The sequence below is a fragment of the Meles meles genome, chromosome 1 (genome assembly GCF_922984935.1).
Source record: "Meles meles chromosome 1, mMelMel3.1 paternal haplotype, whole genome shotgun sequence".
Classification (NCBI taxonomy): Eukaryota; Metazoa; Chordata; class Mammalia; order Carnivora; family Mustelidae; genus Meles; species Meles meles.
In genome coordinates, this window is record NC_060066.1 from 128398415 (window position 1) to 128413739 (window position 15325).

General features: G+C 34.0%; 1 protein-coding gene across 4 annotated transcripts in view; it reads left to right on the top strand.

Annotated features, from left to right (window-relative positions):
- COL11A1 (collagen type XI alpha 1 chain) overlaps positions 1–15325 on the top strand; it is a 201173-nt gene that overhangs the window by 162952 nt on the left and 22896 nt on the right. For all 4 annotated transcript variants that reach the window (XM_046022249.1, XM_046022258.1, XM_046022268.1 and 1 more), the window contains 8 exons: positions 943–996; positions 2633–2686; positions 3693–3746; positions 7190–7243; positions 7849–7956; positions 8252–8305; positions 9145–9198; positions 10435–10488. In XM_046022249.1, the coding sequence (XP_045878205.1) occupies positions 943–996; positions 2633–2686; positions 3693–3746; positions 7190–7243; positions 7849–7956; positions 8252–8305; positions 9145–9198; positions 10435–10488 (486 nt within the window). The remainder of the gene's footprint in view (positions 1–942; positions 997–2632; positions 2687–3692; positions 3747–7189; positions 7244–7848; positions 7957–8251; positions 8306–9144; positions 9199–10434; positions 10489–15325) is intronic.

Genomic DNA, 15325 nt, shown 5'->3' on the forward strand with positions numbered 1-15325 from the left:
AATTCTGCATGAAAGAACTAATTAAGAAGACCAAGAGGAAGTAAAATAATTTTTCCATAAAGGCATAGATGAATTTTGAGTGTCACCTGCTCTGTGAGTTTGTTCCGTAACACAGAACCCTTCCTAAAGCGATGACACTGCAACTAGATATAAAGGAAATGAATTTGAGAGAAAAAAGGAAGCACAATACTCCAGGTCTTATGACCTTGTAGATTTCTAGAACTAGAAGTCAGAGTAACAGGTTAAAAATTCAGAAGGCATTTGTAGCCCCCGAAATGTATTGGAATAACCCTGGAATGTTTATTTTCTTTTTTAAAAAAAGATTTATTTATTTATTAGAGAGAGAGAGAGTGCACAAGAGCATGGGGCGGGGCAGAGGGAGAATGAGAAGCAGACTCCTGGCTAAGCAGGGAGCCCTTGGGGCTGGATCCTAGGATCCCATGATCATGACCTGAGTGGAAATCAAGTCAGCCGCCCAACTGACACCCAGGAGCCCCTGGAATATTTATTTTCAAAAGAGTTTTGCCAAATTGCTATATAACTATAAAAACCTCACTTGGATCGGGTGTTCTAAAATAACTTGGGACAAATTTTTCAGAAAATCCTTACAATGGCAGTCTTATATACTATTCATAAAAGACAGAGCAAATGATTAAGTGTCCAAAAATTACCAGATTGAATTATGTATTTAGTTCTTTTAACTAAAATCAAACAGGGTAATATTACACAAAACATAAATTTTATTTGTAAATATAGGTATAAGATTTTATTAAATGTAGTTAGTACTTGCATTGTAAGCATTTTAACAGATGACAGTTTCTGAATCTTAATTTCATGTTTTTATTTGGCTTTATATCTAATTTTGTTTTTATATTAGAATTTGGCCAAAAGTTTCTTTTTAAACACATGCGTGACTTTTACTGTCTTATTATTTTTTCTTAGGGTCTGCCGGGCCCACCTGGTGAAAAAGGTGAAAATGGGGATGTTGGTCCCATGGTAAGTTTATATCTTTTAGGATATTATGGATATTGTGAATTTTCACTTGACTGATACCTTTCTTCCGGTTTAGTAAGATGAACAAAGTAGTCCTAAAGGCCATGACTCTTCACTTCGATGCCTTCCTCTTTCCCTACCCAACCTGTATCTGTGACCATTGGAGTCTCTCTCAGCAAATATCTCTCTTTCTGTTCTCTTTCTCAGTTTGGAGTAAAGTTATATGCATACATGGCATTACTAGTTGATATGTTGTAATCTATATTTTTATTTCTAAGTGTATGTATTATTGACATGTAGATAAACTGCCAAACTTCAGTTATTTATTAGTTTTTAGCTCCAGACTTTGAAGTGGACCAGGTAAAGAGTAGATAATAGTCACCCATGATTTGGATAATTAGCAAATGCTAACACAGTATTAAATTTTAGTTGTTCTTTGTAACAAATTCTTAATTGAATAAGAAATTCTATCTGAATTAGAATGTTATAACAAAATAATTTGCACTTATTGATTCTGGCTTTCTGCTCTAAGTATAAATCTAAGAGTTCACTGAAACTCTGAAATATATATATATATATATTTGTTTATTGAGCCTTACCTTGGATAAGGAAACAATTATCCAAGGTAATTGAAATCTATAATGAAGTGTAATTAATATATTTCCTAATCGTTCCTTCCTTTCAATAAACATTGTCTCCAATTCTTATTTCCTTCAGAATATGTATTTTGATATTTTTGCACTTGCATTTTAGATTTTATTTTCTTCAAAAAGGAATCATTCTTTTTATCACATTAAACTAAAAAGCAGGGAACATAATAAACAATGCTGACTCAAAGAACTGACTAATTCTCTAAGCAGCATCAGGTACACTGAGAGCTCCTTTCTAGATATGATTGCTATGGTTCCTTGAGTTATTAATACATTTCTCTCTGACATATTAGTAATAGCTAATATTAAGGAAGTTTTCAGCAATGACATTAGAACAAGCTGTGACCTTTAGAAATAATTCTAAATTCTGCCCTGGTATTCACTATAGACTAATTTAATCACAACCTTGAGGTAAGGGGTTCTGACCATCAGTATTTTATAAAAAGTACCCGGAGGTCATTTTAATGCACAACCAGGGAGAAGAACATTTGTTTTAGGAAGACAACTAAGTAGTTAATCTTATTTCAGTTCTATCATGTAGAACATAAAAGTTGACACACACACACAAAGAATATACAGATAAAAAATACTTTTCTAGAATTAATAAATTCTAAGTCTACTCAGCACCATTTCTTATTCCTTGTGTTCCTTTTTAATCGAACATTTTAGCATATTCTAGCATAACATACTTCTGTTGTATTATGAATTCATTGTACTAGATAGTAGTAATAGCCTAATTATCTAATTTTTAATCAAATTGTTTGCCTGCAGTCCTAATTTCTCTACATGTAGAGAATCATTTAGCTATGTGTAGAGAATTTAGCTATGTGTAGAGAATCATTTGCTAACATGATGTTGTATCTGAAATCAAGTCACTAATTATGATTTTATAGTATGAAACTTCTTTTAGTTTTCTTGATCGCAAAATGAAAATACCAGAAATGCAGTTGTGTTTGGGCCTCGTAAACCTTAATATTCATCTCTTGCAGGGTCCACCTGGTCCTCCAGGCCCAAGAGGCCCTCAAGGTCCCAATGGAGCTGATGTAAGAACTGTGAAATATATGTTAATCATTTTGAAGTTATTTAAGTGTCAGTATCATGTAATGGCAGATGGTATCTAAGACGCAATGGGGATGATTGCACTATTGTTAAATGTGTAAATGGACAAGAACTCAAAAATAATCTACTCACTACATTTCATTTTATAGGGAAATAAACAGGTTTTATAGGGAACTAGTCACCACAAATATTAAAGAAGTTCGAAGTTCACATTTGATATGTTAGAGAATTATGTGTATGATAGTATGTGCACATTTTACCATGTAAGAAGTTTTGTCTCAATTACACAAAGACAGTCTCCTCCATGCTTAATAACTGACCCACTGTTCCAACATTGCAGGATTTGAAATGTAATGTCATATTTATCTTACTGTTACCATTAACAGATGTATAAAATTTGACGTTATCTCTCTTCTGATTTCACCTTCTCACAATGAAAAAGTATTTTATTCTTGTTTTCGGTTGCTCTTTTGTTATGCCTGCTTTTAATTTGGTCAGGCCAGAACTGGATAAAATCGACTAGGAGCAGATGTACTAAGAGTTTTGGGGTTTTAATTCCCCTTAATTAATATAAAGGCTAAGAGATGGTTCATACTGTTTTTACATAGATCACATAATTCTTAACCAGAGTCATACTTTGAACTACTCCAAAAATCTATAAAATTATCCTTTATTCTGGCCTACTTGATGGGCAAAGGGATGGAAATTATGTTCTGAGTATCAACCAGCATGACTAGAGTTGGAAAATCTTCTGTCATATCTTCAAAGTTCTGGTGAATTTGAAAGTCAATTTAATATAATTAAATTATCTGCTGTCCAGTAAATCTGGCAACCCAATAAAGGGCATCATTTTGTCCCATCCTTCAAATGACTTGGTATATTCTTGCCTATATTTCTCCTTCTTTGAGAACTGCTAGGTATATATTTATGAATTTGTTATTTTTATCTCAAGAATAAAGATAACTATATACTCCTTTTCCTACATTGCAGGGACCACAAGGACCCCCAGGATCCATTGGTTCAGTTGGTGGTGTTGGAGAAAAGGTGAAGAATGGGGGTACCTGGGTGGCTCAGTCGGTTAAGCATCTGCCTTTATCTCAGATCATGATCTCGGGATTCTAGATTGAGCTCTGCTCAATCGATTGTGGGGGGGGGGGGTCCCTGCTCAGCAGGGAGTCTGCCTCTCTTAAGCTCTCATTCTCTCTCTCTCTCCCACTCTGTCCCTCTGCACTGCTTGTTCCCGCTCTCTCTCCCTCTCTCAAATAAATAAATAAATAAAATCTTAAAAAAAAAAAAGGTGAGGAATGTAGTGATGTACAGTTTGACACATCAAGAACTGAGGACTTTGATGATATTGACTGATACTTTAAGTGCTTCTAATAGCTCTGTCTTTCTAAGTATTTTATATATAGTTATATGAATCGCAGCCCATCTACTTTAGTAGTTAAATAATTAGTGGTAATATGATTTTGAGATATTGTGTTTTTTATTGCTACATATTGTGCTGAGTAGTAGACATAGGTTATTTCCTTTAATCAACACAGTCACCTCTGATGATGGTAGTATTATTATGCACATTTTTAAGCTGAAACAGCTGAAGTTTAAAGAATTCAATAATTACATCAAAGTTTTGTCATTAGAAACAAAGTCAGGATCTATTCCCATGTATATCTGATCAGACTAAGTGTCTCTTAATTCCTGAAAAAGAAGAGATTGGTTGATGTAACTGACTTAAACAGGAAAAAGGAATCCTCCAAATTACAAAAGAATTGGTTTTTTATTTTGTCATATTTGGAGTTCCATTTTCATTACTAATAACATGACCCATCTTTGGCACTTTTCAAAATACTTGCCATGTGCCATAACATCTGGGCTCAGAATGGCTTCGTTTTCTCATGAAAGTGATTTCACTTAAAAAATCTAATCATTTTTTGTGTGAAAATGTCAAAATGATTCTCTGAATTCTTATTTATGCCTTCATGCTCATTTCTTAATATAATTTTTAAGAAAATTAACATTGGTATTTGCTTTATTTAAAAAAAATAAGTTATTTGCCAGTTTTGAGAGATAAGAATTAAATTTCATACCATAAAATATTATATAGTGAAAAATATAGGTTTTTTAGTTATTAATTAAATGATGTAAGAAGTATAGACTTGCCCTACTTGTAAAAATGATTCTGTTGTTTAGTCTCAAAGATTGTTGACATATCAAATATTGCATTTAATTTATTTTAAGTAGAAGATTAAACCCTCAGAAAAAAGAAATGTGGGAGGATTAGAATATAGTGTTTCGATGTGTATATCTGCTGAACACATTCTGCTATTTTGATTATAATTAATTCTATATGGTCAACCATGTAAAGAGTTTCTTCCTTACTAAATTAGAGGCATTTTAAAATTATCTAATTCTTACTGCATAAAGTCAAGTATTTTTTACTGAGTCTTTGTTTATATTTTTAAATTAAATGTTTTGTGTTGAAAACGTGCAAGTGAGTTGGAGTGAAATTTAAAGAACATTTTTCATTGAGTACAGTTGTCATAGGAAGAATAGCAGTATAGATAACGGGTCTCTGATGGCAAAACTGTAGGAGACACATGAAGACAGACTCTCAACTTTCCTCTTTCTTCCCTTGGCGTCATCCCCTTTTGGCTGTAATGTTGACTAGATAGTTGTGAGAACTAGTCTCTAGTTTTAGTTTTGTCCACCTAGAAAATTCTGAAATAATTCTTAATAAATAAATTCTAAGTTTAAAAGCCTTTTCAGTTTATCTTATGGCTTCCTAAAGCTTGCGGGTTCAGTAGGAACAAGTTTAAGTACTTCAGTTACTGCTGTGGTTTCATCTTGTGTTATTCTTGAAAATAAACATGGATGCCAGAGGTTTGGAGTTTGGGGAACTCTTCTTCCATATTGTTTTCATTTGTTTAAAGGCTATCCAGTAACACCTGGCTAACTTTGAGTCTTAAGAGAATACAGTGTTGTTAACTGTGTTCACATTGCTATAGATTAGATCTTCAAATCTTATCATTTTGTCTCTGAAATTTATAACCCAATTTCCCTATGTCCCCCACACCCCAGCCCCTGGTGACCGGCATTTTATTGTCTGCTTGTATGAGTTTGACTATTTTAAATTCCACATATAAGTGAGATCATGCAGTATATTGTGTATATTTAAATAAAAGCATTTAAATTGGACATTTTATAGTTGATTTGAATAGCAAACTGCTTTAGTCTTATTTCAGAGATATGAATAATAGGTCATAAAAATATTATATATTATTCCATCAACCGAGATAGATGGCTGGTTTGTTGCTTTGTAAATAATGTAAATGTAATATTTTATTTGTAAGGTATATCTAAAATAACAGGTAGTATTTGCTACTTATCTTGAGAGAGAAAATAATTTACACACAATACTACTACTAATAAATTCCTAGAAAATACTTGATATCTTCCATCATTATGCAGATAATTCAAGAAGTTAAAATATGTGCATATTCTCAAAGAATCAGAAATTAGGTACACTGAATAACCTATGTTATGTTTATATTTAATATAATGCTTTTCAAACCAATTTATGAGCAATGGGTTTATAGCAGTATTATTGGAAATAATAGAGTTAAAATTTAAAGGGAATTCAGACCTGCCATTTTTTAAAAAAATTTAAAACAATTTCCACTTCAAAATTTCTAGTTCCACTGATTTTTGTAGAAACATGGCACATGAATATACTGTATTATTTCACTTGGATGAGTACTTGAGAAAAATACTATGCTTTTCTCAGTGTAAAACATTAGTAACAGACTTTCATAACTAAAACCTACTAGTCTAGGAGGTATATTTACTGTCTGCTGAACTAGAAAATAGCCATCCAGGTTATACAAGGAGAACATAAAAGCTAATGAATTTATAATACGCATATCCTCAAAAGGAGTAATTTTAATTAGTATCTAAGTATCTTTATGTATCTTACAATACAGTATTTTTCTGTTCTTAGATTTCTACTAAATATATTTTATAAGATTATCAAAATACTACCAAATGATTTGCTTAGTTGCTATTATAAAGATAAAATAAATTCATATTTTAATAAGAAATGGAAGTTTGTTAATCAATAAACTAAGTTGTAGTATGAATACTGATACAACACAAATACAAAATTTGTTAGGAAACATGCAGGTGTCTGTTTTGTATGGTTTGGTGATAACTTGAGGTTAATGCTCTATTAACAAACTGATGAGAACTGTAGCATTCAGTCTACCCTGTTATGCCTCCTCACTTAAATACTGAGGTCAGTAATAAGGTAAACTCCTTCCTCTTAATAAAGTATTCTCCTGCCTTTTAACCAATAAAAGGTCTAGTTTAAAATGTCGTGGTCATCGTTGAAGGCAGTTTTACAAATGTGAAATTATCATTTCTGTGTTGTTGTTGTGTGTGTTTGTTTGTCATTTTTATGTTTTGAAGCTCATTTGCTTTCCTTTTTATAGGGTGAACCTGGAGAAGCAGGGAACCCAGGTCCTCCTGGGGAAGCAGGCACAGGCGTAAGTGCTAGCTTATTGTCAATGTAGGGTGTTAACATATTTAACATGTAACTTAACTCCTAGCTGTAATTCAGTTATTTGCTTTCCCTTTCCCACTAAAAGTGATCACAAATGCAGAACCTTTTGTTTAATAATTTTGGATATCCTGTGCATGTTTTGATTTACATGGAAATTGAAAAAAAATGACATTTTTTAGACATAAGTTAGAACATTAAAACTATATATAAAGCTGTTTATACATTTTGTGATGGACTGTTCACAAAAGAAACAAACTGTGCTACATCAAACAGACATGGATGAATTGCATGAGGATAATATTCATCCTAATATAGATCGGTTCAAGCCTGGAGTGAATTTGGCCCCCAGGGCACATTTGGCAATGTCTGGAGACATTCTTGGTCATCACACAAGGTGAAATGTCAGTCTTGAGGTCACACGCTGAGATCAAATTAGTGGAGACCAGGGATATTGTTAAGCATCTTCCAAAGCACAGGATGGCCCTTCCACCGTCCTCACAGCAGAGTTGTCTGATCCAATATGCTGAGTCTAAGAAATAGTGACTGAATGCTTATAAGATAGTTACTCTTTTTCTGACATGGTTGTAGGGTCCCAAAGGAGAAAGAGGAGAGAAAGGAGAAGCTGGCCCACCTGGTGCTGCTGGACCTCCTGGTGCTAAGGGACCACCAGGTGATGATGGCCCAAAGGGTAACCCGGTAAGTGAGCTTGGTCCCCCTTAAAGTGGCATCTATGTCAAAGCCACGTAGGAGCTTTTCATAGAAAGTTTAGAAATCATGAAACTCTGGCCCATATCTGGTGAAGCTGACTCTTCATCATTTCATATACCCATTAGCATTGTCCATTAATTTCATTTTTAAAAATTTTTCCAGCAAGAGAAGGGAAATATTCGCATATGGTTTTGCCATGACTTAGCTCTTAAACATCAGAATATCATGACTTTATTAAAAAATATTTTTATTTATCTTCTTTGTTTTAAATACATCGTACTAGGGTCCTGTTGGTTTTCCTGGAGATCCTGGTCCTCCTGGGGAACCTGGCCCTGCAGTAAGTATTATGTGAAAAGAAAGGAATTATTTCGATGTGGTGGTTCCAGTGCCTCTATTGTTAATAATTAAAGTTCTTGATTACTTCAGTAGATCCCCCAAAACCAGGGAAGGAAAAGAAAATGTAAACCACAATAACAGCTACAATAATTAAATCCTTATAGCTGAAGGCAATTAGATCTCTGTTGCAGGATTATTCTCTTCATTTGGGTTAGTTTTCTAGACTTTGCTGGGTTGTACAAACTGAGTAGCAGCATTACTATTATTTCAGTTTCTCCTATGCTGTAAATCCTGTCTCAAAGTGTGCCGTATTTGTTCATGGTGCAAGGAGCACTGGTCTTGTATACTAATTACATCCTCTTTCTTTTCTTATATTAACAGAATAATGTATTTTAAATTTAATGTAGCGGCAGTTTGATAAATCTTTATCAAAAGAATGAGAAATACCACAATCCTTAAAATAACAACTGAAAGATTTTAGTAATACTTCTATTTGTCCATTTTGTAATGATTTATCTCAAGGAGTCAGAGAATATATCATACCTTTTGTTTTGTTTTTTTTTTTGTTTTTGTTTTTTTTTTTAAAGATTTTATTTATTTATTTGACAGAGAGAGATCACAAGTAGGCAGAGAGGCAGGCAGAGAGAGTGAGAGGGAAGCAGGCTCCCTGCCGAGCAGAGAGCCCGATGCGGGACTCGATCCCAGGACCCTGAGATCATGACCTGAGCCGAAGGCAGCGGCTTAAACCACTGAGCCACCCAGGCACCCCTACCTTTTGTTTTAATAAAAGTGAACTCACAGTGAGAAATATCTGGGATCATTTTCTATTGCGTATGATAGGGTCAAGATGGCGTTGGCGGTGACAAGGGTGAAGATGGGGATCCTGGTCAACCGGTAAGTAAGCACACTATTTTATTAGATCTTTACATAGTCTCAAGACATTTTCAAAAAATAATCAGCCTTTCAAAAGCATAGCTATGTGGGTACACATTTTTCTGAAAGGATTATCAGTTATATTTGAATTTCAGTTCAAAGTCAGACTTAAACGGAGTTTCTTACTTGATGTGATTTAAGAAATGTAAGTACCCTTCATAATAAAAAAATGTAATAATACCATAGTAATGATTTTCTCATACTATGTCAAATATAGCTTTCTATTTGTATTAAATAAAAAGTTATTTTAAAAACACAAATAAACCTGAAATGAAGACAGCTATGTTATCAGCCTATCATTAGCATGATTGTATTGCAATTACTGATCTAAATGAATTCAGCATTGTATTGGACTATTACTATATATTTTTTTTTTTTTTAATTTGAGAATGACTCAGTAGGGGCTTTGGCCACTTATGGTAATTTAGAGAGAGGTAAAGGAAGGCACTAAGTAAGAACCAAACAAATCTCACCCCTAACACAACCATGTCTCTAGAGCCATCTCCACTGGATATTTGTAGGCTTATTCTGTGTAGACAGGACTTATAGGTCCTATTCCAATGACCTGAGTACTCCTTGGCATAGAAATGCTAGTTCTGTACAAGAAGAAATTGAGAGGTAACAGTTTTATGGTTTCACAAATGTATGTAATATGAGTAAATTATTAATCATAAGATTCTCTGTTAGTATGTCTACTAAATGTTTGTCAGATAAAAGTTAGCACTTTTTTTAAAATTTTTTAAAGATTTTTATTTATTTATTTGACAGACAGAGATCACAAGTAAGCAGTGAGGCAGGCAAAGAGAGAGGAAGGGAAGCAGGCTTCCCTCCGAGCAGAGAGCCCCATGCGGGGCTCGATCCCAGGACCCTGGGATCATAACCTGAGCTGAAGGCAGAGGCTTTAACCCACTGAGCCACCCAGGTGCCCCCAAAGTTAGCACTTTTTAAAGGAACAATTTGAAGAAGGAGTTTGATGCACTTTCTTCCAGCTGTAGAATAGTTTTCCATCTGAATTTACTAGCCCTAATAGTAGATATCTAGAGAGAGCCTAGGTACCTGAAACAGAGATGGGATTATCCAGGAAAGGTAGATGTGGGAGATAAAGAAAAAAGTTTGGTTTTAGTCCAAATGTAGAAAAATGTTGTGAGCCATAAAATGATGCTTAATTGTTTAAAAGGTATTTTTCACATTTTATAGGGTCCTCCTGGCCCATCTGGTGAGGCTGGCCCACCAGGTCCTCCTGGAAAAAGAGTAAGTTTTTGAAATTCTTTATTTGAAACATCCACTCATTATCTACTGTGTATATAAATTTATATAGTATTCTTAAGCTGTAGGGAGCACATTACAATGATGCTGAAAGATGTAAGTCATGGAGAACAGGGTAATTTTTTACATTTGTCAAAATTCTTATTAAAATAGAATACACTTCAACAGATTTAATCTGTCACAATGAGAAGTAGTTTCCTACTTCTCTGTGCTAAGGTCTCCCCTCCATACAAACGGAGGCTGTTACAAAAGATGGATGGAACCCTGAACTTCAACTCTTGGGGCAGTAGTGGGAGATGGAATGCCAAAGCCTAATACTAGCTAAAAACATGGTAAAAACCTGAATGCAGATATCAACAGAGAGAGCTCGGGAATCAGTCCGCAAGTACTGTTAGCTTGCTTTACCTTATCAAGCTTCTCTGATTTGGGAACATGGCCGGATTTTAACAAAAGATGACAGGAAAATGGAAATAAAGGGATCCTGTTAAAAATCTGCCTCCAGTAGATCCTAGGAGATTCACTTGAACTGTCTTTTTCTTATGATTGTACTATTTTCATAATAAAACAATGTCTGTTGACCTGCTTCTTACAGCATTTATATCAACATACATTGTTCCCTGCATTACCTTTAGTCCATTTTCTGACCTCTCTGCAAACAAAATACATTTCTTAGGTTCATCCCCCTTTCAGTAAGTAATGCAAAGGCACAGAGACCTGGGATCACTGTTGCTTTCTAATGGTAGCTTTGTTTTAGGATGTGTTTACTACACATCCTCATTTACATATTGTACGAACAGATTTTAATTTTGTCCCTCAGCAATATGAATTCGAGTCAATATTTACAAACATTTGTCTTTGCCAGAAATGAATTTAGTCTATATTAAACATCTTCTCTGAATATGATTTTCTCTTCACTGACCAAGTGGTTTTTTTTTGCCTTCCTCCTTCCCCCTTCTTATATTCTAACAACATCCTAGATAAGATTCTTATTATTTTGTTTTGCTTTTATTGTTGTTATTGTTGTTCTTGGCAGCCCCAAAGCATGGTCTTGGTAGAAAAAAAAATGTATTACAGAACAACCATTGGGCTGTTATTTTTAGAAAGTAATTACAAAGTGTAACATGATTTTTGAGATCTCTTGCCTATTTTTGCCTGCAGTCTGAATGCCATTAAAACTTTCTGGATGGATGAGTAAATGATAATAAACCTTCCTAATAGAATATTGATCAGAGTGTTGCAAGTGGCAGTGATACTGAGAAACAAGATTCTAACTGTTATTGAACAAGTAGGAAAATTAAGTTGTCATTTGTAGTACATGTACATTCTGTCATGTATTTGTAATACGGGAGAATAAATGTACACTTCCTCAAGGCACTGGAAGATTGTACAGTTTGTGTCAATAAACCATGGAATTTTAATCTCAAGCTTTCATTATAGCTATTTGAAACCAAGAGCTAGTTCCATGGTCTTTTATTGAAAAAACTCCAAGAGGTCACTAAAATAATTCAAACATTCCAAAATGCACGAAATTTAACTGTTAAATGGAATTTTATTTTTTTAAAGATTTTATTTATTTAATTGACAGAGATGACAAGCAGGCAGAGAGGCAGGCGGGGAGGGGGGAGAAGGCTCCCTGCTGAGCAGAGAGCCCGAAGCGGGGTTTGATCCCAGGACCCTGGGATCATAACCTGAGCCGAAGGCAGAGGCTTTAACCCATTGAGTCACCCAGGTGCCCCTTAAATGGAATTTTAAGGACTCTAGCTCATATTGCCATAGGAAAGTTCACAATAAAAAATTAAAATAATTGAATTATTAATTGGTAGAAATACAGAGAAAGATATATATATATATATATATACACACATATATTTGTGTATACACACACACACCCTGTATAATGTATATATATTCTTATTATATATGTGCATATATTCTTTCCATCCCTATGCTTTTATGCATGAATGTGGATGGTCAAAAGATAAAGTGTTAGAAGGAAACATCCCTCCCATATTTACCCACTCAAAGATTCAGATCAAAGATTAGATTCTTAGGAAAGCCTTCCCTACTGTCAAACTAGAACATTGTGCCTACTTTATACACCTACTTCATCTTAGCATATTTTGTAATGTACTGTCTTTGTTAATTTTGATGTCTATCTTCATAACTAAACTTCATGAGCTCCTTAGCATTTCGCAGGGGTTTTTCTGGTTTTGTTTTTTTGTGTGTTATCCACACACAGCACATTTCTGTCACAAAAGGACAATTTAAATGTTTTTTTACATGAATGGAAGAATAGATAAATTATAGATTAATATTATAAAATGTGACTAGTGGAGAGAGGCTTAACCTGTGTGTTTTATATAAAGTATATTTCTCATGGTGAAAAAATCCTGTGTAACAGTGTTTACTGGTAGAAAATTAACTGGAGTCTGTTTTATTGTCTTATGTTCTAGGAGGCATTTTCCAATAAGAACAGTCATTAGTTTATGAAATTATAGCCAGTAGTTTGCTACATTAAGTCCTTGACCATCTGTTTATGCAAATACATGAGAAATAAATGACTAAGATGAGAATTTGTCTTTACGCATTATTAATTTTTTTTCTATTCTAGAAAAAGTGTGTTTATCTGTTTTTATCCCTGTCTTTCTTAAAAAAAGAATCTGCACCATCTGGAAAAAAAAATAAGAAACAGGGATGTCTGGATGGCTCTGTCAGTTGTATTTGCCTTTAGCTCAGGTCATGATCCCAGGATCCTGAGATCGACTCCTGCATCCAAGTCCCGAATCAGGCTCCTTGCGTGGTGGGGAGACTACTTCTCCCTCTGCCTGCCACTTCCCCTGGTTGTGCTCTCTCTCTCTCTGACAAATAAATAAAATCTTAAAAAAAGAGAGAGAGAGAGAGAGAAATAAATGAAAATGGGAAAAACGAGATAAAGAACAGAGAAAATCCATTTAATATGGATTTCCACCATGACAGATATCAGGCATTCATTCAAAGGGAAGAAATTCTTTTGGGATAGAGAAAATATTTGACGTGCAATTTTGTGTTTGTGTTGTAGTTTACTTGTGTTTAGGTTCTCTAAGCTCTTCAGACTCAGGTTTTCTTTTCTCTCTTGCAGTAAAAGCAATATTTTTGTTACATTTTTAGAGAGCTGATGACTTGCTTTTTTAAAGATCTAGATATTTATAAATCTTCTATAATGTTGATGCGTGTAAATGCGATCCTTTGAGAAGACTGCAAACCTGGATACCACTAGTTTAAGGAAAAACCTTCAGAGAATAAGGAAAATAATTTCTATTTCCAAAAATCACAGTCGTTATGGTTGTTTAGGTTTGCAGATGTTAATATTCTAAATATCACACCAAAATAATTCATGACCACATTTTAACACTAGGAGTTATTTGAAGCTGATGCTTGCTTGCATGCAGAAATCCTCTTGCATAAGTAACATGAAATTAAAAAGAAGCACTTAGGGTTTTTTTTTTTATTTAATGTATTTATTTGAAAGAGACACAGATAGAGAAGGAACACAAACAGGGGGAGTGGGAGAGGGAGAAGCAGTTTCCTGCTGAGCAGGGAGCCCGATGTGGGGCTGGATTCCAGGACCCTGGGATCATGACCTGAGCCAGAGGCAGATGATTAATGACTGAGCCACCCAGGCAACCTAGAAGAACTTAAGTTTTAAGAATATATTATTGTTAACATAATACCGCTGCCTCAAAAGACTGTTTCAGAATTTATACATTTCTTCCTTTGGACTGAGGCACAATATGTGTCTGATCATGTATGGCGTTACAGTGACTATATTGAGAAAATAATGACCAATGTTGTATTCATTGATTCTTCTGAGATAAATGAATTCACAGAATACTCTGATTTGGATGAAGTGCCTGATACTCATTTGAAACGTGGATTTAAAAGACCATTTGAAAGGCTAGCATGTGCTGACCATTAGCATATTAATATGGCTTCTGGAAGAGAGAAAGTCATCCTTCTACCTAACCTTATTTTCACCAATTAACACCATCTCTACTCTTCTCCCCAACCTCCAACCTCAATCTCGGTTGCTGATTTTGAGTACAATTCATTGCAAAAATTGAAGTAAACAGATAGAAAACAGGAGAGTCCGGGGGAAAATGAAATGTAATTTCTTAGAGATCATAGAGTTTCTCTTTCAGACTGTACCTCTGTTTGAATTTGTGCAGAAAATTTCAAAATTAGATTGAATCTTAATGCTTGTTAAGTAATGGTAAAAATTCAGTTGATTAGTGGACATGGAATATTTTATAATAAAATTATAAATTTTATGTGTCTTAGAATGAATTGTTGCAAAAGTATATTGGGGGTAGTTCTAGAGGTCAAAAGCATTGTATTGTGTTCTTATTGGACTGTTAACCCAAGTGTCCGGCTTTTGTTGATTTGAAAGTTACTAAGAAATGGTGTGAGGAGGCAATGTAATTAATAGAAACAAAATTTAGATAAAATGATATTTATAACATCTCCTATTTAGCTTGAAAACTTGATAATTTCTTTGATACCTTTAATGTTATGTTATATTATAAATGATTCTTTTCTCATTTTATTATAAGATTTAGAAATATCATTCTTCGTATTTCACAGATGACTATGTAAATGTAAGAAGGAAATATGAATATCAGATTTCAAAATCTGATTTTATATTACAGGATCATGGTAAATCTATTTTTTAGCCAACTCACAATTTTCCAATTAAAACAAGTAGTTTCAAACATGGAATTTATATTTTTCAGGTATTATAATCAGCATGTATGGAAAAAGTAATTTGTTGACATGGTTCTACAAA